This window comes from Alosa pseudoharengus, unplaced genomic scaffold (assembly GCF_046254945.1).
Source record: "Alosa pseudoharengus isolate Yale_2024_CS ecotype anadromous, Long Island Sound unplaced genomic scaffold, YU_APseudo_1.1 YU_APseudo_1.1_scf_6, whole genome shotgun sequence".
Taxonomy (NCBI): Eukaryota; Metazoa; Chordata; class Actinopteri; order Clupeiformes; family Clupeidae; genus Alosa; species Alosa pseudoharengus.
This window is the reverse complement of record NW_027468848.1, coordinates 29,734,800-29,740,799: the sequence shown is the minus strand read 5'-3', so window position 1 is coordinate 29,740,799 and position 6,000 is coordinate 29,734,800. Positions and strand designations below refer to the sequence as shown.

General features: G+C 42.7%; 1 protein-coding gene across 2 annotated transcripts in view; it reads left to right on the top strand.

The window, feature by feature from the left end:
* Positions 1-1,083: 1,083 nt before the first annotated feature.
* Positions 1,084-6,000, top strand: part of edil3a (EGF-like repeats and discoidin I-like domains 3a) — a 140,184-nt gene continuing 135,267 nt past the window's right edge. For both annotated transcript variants that reach the window (XM_076270749.1, XM_076270747.1), the window contains exon 1: positions 1,084-1,467. In XM_076270749.1, coding sequence (XP_076126864.1) covers positions 1,404-1,467 — 64 coding nt within the window. In that variant the 5' untranslated portion in view covers positions 1,084-1,403. The remainder of the gene's footprint in view (positions 1,468-6,000) is intronic.

The following is a 6,000-nucleotide window of genomic DNA, read 5'->3' as shown; positions in this document are numbered from 1 at the left end:
TTCAGGTGCAGATTGTAATGCCAGATGACGTCTTTTTTCACGACGTCCAGTATTGACATCCACAGGACCTCTGAATAATGTCCAAAATAGGTTACATAGTCCTATTGACGTCCAAATGGGGTCATGGTTAGACGTGAAAATAGCAGACCTAGTTTGCACATCCTGCAGTCTTCCAGAATTGGTCTTGGACCGACGGATGCAATAAAGACATGATCTGCATGTCCATCAGACGTCTAATGATGTCTTATGTTTAGTGGGATGAGTTTGCTCCTCATCATGCTACCAGTATGCAAAATGTCTCTTTCATTGATTCAGAAACATGGCACTGAGGATGGTAGGCTACAGAGAGGTTCTGTTGAGGTCTATCCTGTGGCATGCTATGGGTACTGTGGTCCCAGCAGTATTGCACTTTGAAAATGCCTGCCTTGCCTCTAACAGAACTCAATGAATTCCTGGGGCCGAGATAGTATGCAATGTTCAGCTTGCATCCCTGAACACAGTTGAATATATTTGCCTTGGGGTAAAGGTCCTATTTACCATATATAATTATGTAATAATTTGCTTTGATGTTTTTTTTTTTTTTTGTGGCTGTTTTTCTTCTTGGGGAATTTTCATCATAATTAGATGATACCAAATGCTGAACATGATAGCTGTGTGACCTGAGCACCCGCAAGTTAGCTGTCTTTGTTCAATGTATTGTATTATAATTCATGACATGTTTTTAATTAGGTACTCCCTGGTGGGATGGAGAGAGAGAGATTTTAGGTAGCACATTAAAGCTGGTTCAGAGTCATTCATCCAAAAAGGGTGAAGGGTGAATAAGTAGTTGAATTCTCTGATCAACGAAGGCTCTACAGAGTTCTGAAATAATTGGAACAGTTAAGTCGCAGTACCTGGTTTACATCAGCGGAAACACGGCCGCTTTCCCCGAGGCTAAACGGTGCCCTAGGAAATGTACTATAGGTCCCACCCAGCTGGATTTCGCGCTGCTTTGTATTGGCAGTGGCTGCACGTGTGGGGAGGAGCAAGGTTTGTCTTTATCAGTGAGACAGCGCCCCTGTTCGAGCGCCGTGGTGACCACCTCTCACCGTTCTTCACTTGCTGTTTGTACACAGTGAGCTCGCTTGATCAGGACTCGCACGGATTCGCTCCATCACCGCCACGCGTACCACTGCGGTAAAGAGGGAAGCGGAGCCCGGGCATAGTGTCAACTTCAAGCGTTCCGCGCACTGCTGCGCACTATCTGTGTCTCTGGAAAAAAAGAGAGAAAATCACAGGATTAACGATCAGCACTCCAGGAGATAATCACTAATCACTGTTGCTTTAGTGCGAGGAGGGAGGAAGTTTTTCCGCTGCTTCTCGTACGGGTAACCTTGGCACTCAAGCCCGCAACAACTGCGAGGATGGGACCGTTTCTCGTCTCCATCGCTCTTTTCCTGAGCGTTGCTGTCCCGAATGCAGCTAAAGGTAAGACGCTTGGCACAAGCTTTAACGATTCTTTGGGTGACGGCTTGTAAGCCTTGCTGCGCTTGTTAAAAAACAAAACAAAAAACATTCATACAACTAGGAGCAGAACCATAGAACTCCCTAGGGAGGGTACAACCAGAGCACCTTTGTAGTTCCACCTGTGATTGTTCGTTTTGAAAGTTCGTTTTTTCTGTATCTCATAAGGTGCATACGCATATTTATCTTAAAATGTATAAGCCTAAGTTTGACTAATTTACTCGTAAATTATTTCAGAGCGTTTGCCTACAGGATCTGGAACACAGGGGAGTTCGGGCTTGTCAGTAGAGGATTTTGTGGCATAGGTTGTGATTATGGAATAAGACCGTGATTTATAAGATGGTTGGTTGATGTACAATTTTGAAGAATTATTTTGTTTCCAGCATATCACAGCAAATCACAATATTCAATGTGCAGGGAGCAAAGCAAACTATGCGGTTGAGAAAACCATTGGCAACCGAGCGTAACAATGTGATGTAATATGTAGGCTATAAACTTGCTGTCATTTAGCCTACAAGGTAGATGGTAAAATATTACGGATCTATAGTCTCTCTCTCCCTCACTCCATATCTCTCTCTCTCTTTCTTTCTCTTATCTCTCTGAAGAGATCTCCTCACACTTCAACTATGGACGTTCAGTGCAAATCATGAATCTAACATTGGATCAAAAATGGGGGATAACTAAGATGAAGGGTAGCCTAAGACAGATTTTTTATGATGTTGTGTTGGTTAAGACATAAGGACGATTTAAACAGCCTGAGATGTAATGTGAAGCATACTTAGACTTGGTTGGGAAAAGAGTGAATGATATTAGTAGTCCTCCAAGTGAGTCTAGGAGGCAGCACAAGTGTAGCTAAGATAAAAAAATATAAAAATATACGAGTTCAGCGATTTGGAGATGATACACACATAGGCTACATTTGGTATCATGGCGTGTTTTGAGAGGATTCACAGAAATAACTCTTGAACACTTTTATGATGACAATAATGACAATAATGTTACTATTTAATGGATTTGCACTCACTCAGAATTCTTAATGTTAAAGGTGGGCCTAAACAAATGGAAACAAAATTGAAAAAACATGATTGGGGATGAAAGCTTGAACTCAAGATGGTTTTAGGCTATAGACAAGAAAATGGCAATCGTTCACCTCATACCCCTATCCCACACACACCACTGGTTTAGTGGCAGTTGGCTTGCTTTGGCTGTGCGATCCATGAAAAAATGGGACACATATTCCCCTGTCCAGCTCCCTCCATCTCTGAGTGCATCTCTCCAGCCTTCTCTCTCTCTCTCTCTCTCTCTCCCTCTTGCATCTGTGCTCCTGCAGGGCTGCCTGTACCGTGTGCTATAATTGTACCAACACTTGACTGCTGAGCCTCCATCCGTTTGACTTTGCCTTCGCAGCTATACAAGACGTAATGCTTCCTCTTAGCATAATGAAACCAGAGCTATGATACCTTGGGGCCCACGCGTTTCAGGGCATGGAGAGTGAGTTAAATAGTCAGTGGGTCTTCTTCAATTAATTATAGCATCCTGAGGTTTCTCCAAATCTTAAACACTCCGAGGTGTGATGAAAAGCACCCAGAAAATAGTTGAGCACTATTGAGCTTTTTCCAACCCATTTCAATTGGTGCAAAGATTGTTTCATGATCTTTGTTCCTTTCTGTCTCAGTGATGGGCAGAGTGTAGGAGACATAGATGTTGATTTAGAGCTTATGATTAATTGCCATAATGATTTCATTTTTCTGTCCACATGCAATAGGTTCTAAGGGGTCTTAGCTATGAGTAGTTACGGGAAATGTATTGTGTCGGAAGAGTCCAGAAATCATTGCACATTCTTCTTGGTCATTGAAATCCCTTGTGTGGTTTTCCAAACACACTCACGTCCTGTGCACTTGAGAGCAGTAAACTGTTGCAATCTGAATCACAAACGAGTCTCCATGCAGCCACACAGTGCATATTCTGTAGTATTCACGATCCAGTATGTGATGGCCAGCTTCCAGTTAAATTGCGGCATACCACACGCTGTACTTCTGAATAATGTCATAACATATTGCCTATTATGAGCCTCATAGTGCACTAATACCACCAAAACGTCCCATGCTTCTTAGCAGACAGCTGTTAACAAATACTCTGCTGGGGAACAACATTTGACAATTGCCCTTAAACATCTACCTCCTGGTGAAAACTGCTGGCATTGTTCCATATTGGGGTGCAATACATCACATCTGGGGTTGCTGCTGAGATCTGAGGCACCAGTGAGTGCTCGACTAGCAGTCGGTCGGGCAGGGGGACCTTGGAAGAGAGCAATGACAAGTTAATAGACTGATCCATAAAACACTAAAGGCACTTTCTTTTTGTGTGTGTGTCTCTCCTCTCATGGGATGTCTTGTTCTTGTTCATCTTATGTTTGGCTTGTTAATGGAGGAGCTGCTGCCATTTACAGTTATATTTAGAGAGAGTGACATGTTTGCTGAAGGCGTGGGCTTCATTAAGACTAATGTCTGTTGTATCCAGTTGGACATGGATGCTGAAATCATTTGTTCTCTTTATGTGTATGCAGATGGTATTGACATGTGCATTTGTTTGTGTGTGTTACTGAATGTGCTTGTGTGTGTGTGTGTGTGTGTGTGTGTGTGTGTGTGTGTGTGTGTGTGTGTTTGCAAGTGTTTGCAAGTGTTTGCAAGTGTTTGCAAGTGTTTATTTGTGTACTCACATTTCACACTTTGAATCTATTTTCCCAAGAAGTTCTAATACATTTTCAAAGCCATTCCAAGCCAACCTAGTAAAAATGAAATACAATTCTCAGAGCCATACTGAAGTGAAAATTACTCTATGGTGTCAAATCATTCTGTGTACTTCAGAAATGCACTTGCAACATTAACTACAGAGGCGTTGCAGAATGTCGCAGAAGACCTTTGCTATTTGCACAATAAAAACCCTTTGTTGTGTTTGTGCTTGTTTAGCAATGATGTTTTTGGGTGTCATGGCTGTGATATTCGTAACGTGCCCCCCCCCCCCCCCATATCAATCTTTCTCAAAGTTAATAACAATAACCAAATGTGTTTATTTGAGCTAACAGATGCTGATTTGAGGCATCATCCAAGCTTGTTTTGGCTTCAGGTCATGTTGGAAAACATTGCATTCCAAATCGCTTTTAGTATGTGTGTGTGTGTGTGTGTGTGTATGTGTGTGTGTGTGTGTGTGTGTGTGTGTGTGTGTGTGTGTGTGTGTGTGTGTGTGTTTTAGATGCCCAATAGCCCCATGCTATGGCTGTGTTTTCAGAAGACGACGAATTCCCGAGGGAGGCCGGTGCAACTCCCTATGCTACATCCTCTGACTATCCAATAAAAACACTTTGATAGAATAATATTTTGGATGCTAAATGCAAACATTATGTGAGCGACAGGCCCATTTACTGAAACTGCCGGTGATTTATTGCCTGGATTGGCTAGGCCCTGAAATGTAAGTGGGTTTCAGGGCTATTGTCCAGCAGTGTGTGTAACCTGAACATAAATGCTGGCGAGCAGGTCTCACTTTTAGTCAGGCCTCCCACGGTAGAAGGCACGCTGGGTGATTTGTGGATTGTTTGGTATGGGCTGTTTGTTAACAGTGGGCGTTATTGACTTTGGCTGATGATTTAGTCAGGCAGATTGCATCTTTAGATAAATGGACACGGTAAAGTGTTGGAAAAGAAACCGCATATCACATACTTCAGGCCCTGAAACGAGATCAGAGAGGGATCTGAAGCTCTATTCAACCAGTATGTAACCTGATCAGAGATCTAATGTAGTAAATATTATCTAGATCATTCATTAGATGGCTAGTAGACAACTAAGCTTTGCTTCACTGTGATAATGGACCCCCCATCCCCCTACGCACACACACACACACACTCACACACACACACACACACACACACACACACACACACACACACACACACACACACACACACACACACACACACACACACACACAACCGTATTCCATATCCATGTGTTATGTCATTTTAAAATATGAATGATTTTATTAGGGTTTAATTGGAAGCTTCAGTCAAGTATATGGTTAGATATTTCAAACCATTGTTGCAATGTAGGAAAGGTCAACTGCAATGTCGAGGTGACATTTTGTGATGGGTGACCTTTGTGGCCTCCGTTAATGGCACACATTTAAATCAGTGGACAGAGGTTGATGGCCATGGTCTCACTCTGCAATGACTGAGAGGATGCTGCACTCTCATTGGTGGATGGCCCATTGAGGGCGAGCAGCGTCAGGAACACTTATAAAAGTGGGATTAATCTTCTGCTAATGACCTCTCTTTCTGATATCATGCTATTGCTTCATTGTTCTTTTTCAACTTTGATGAGTTTAATTGCACTTTCCACAGCCCCGGCTAGGGCCATTTAATCATGTTAATATGGGGAGATCGATCTATCATTCATGTGTTGTGACAGGTTAATGACTGCTGTGGCACTATATGTCCTTGTGGTG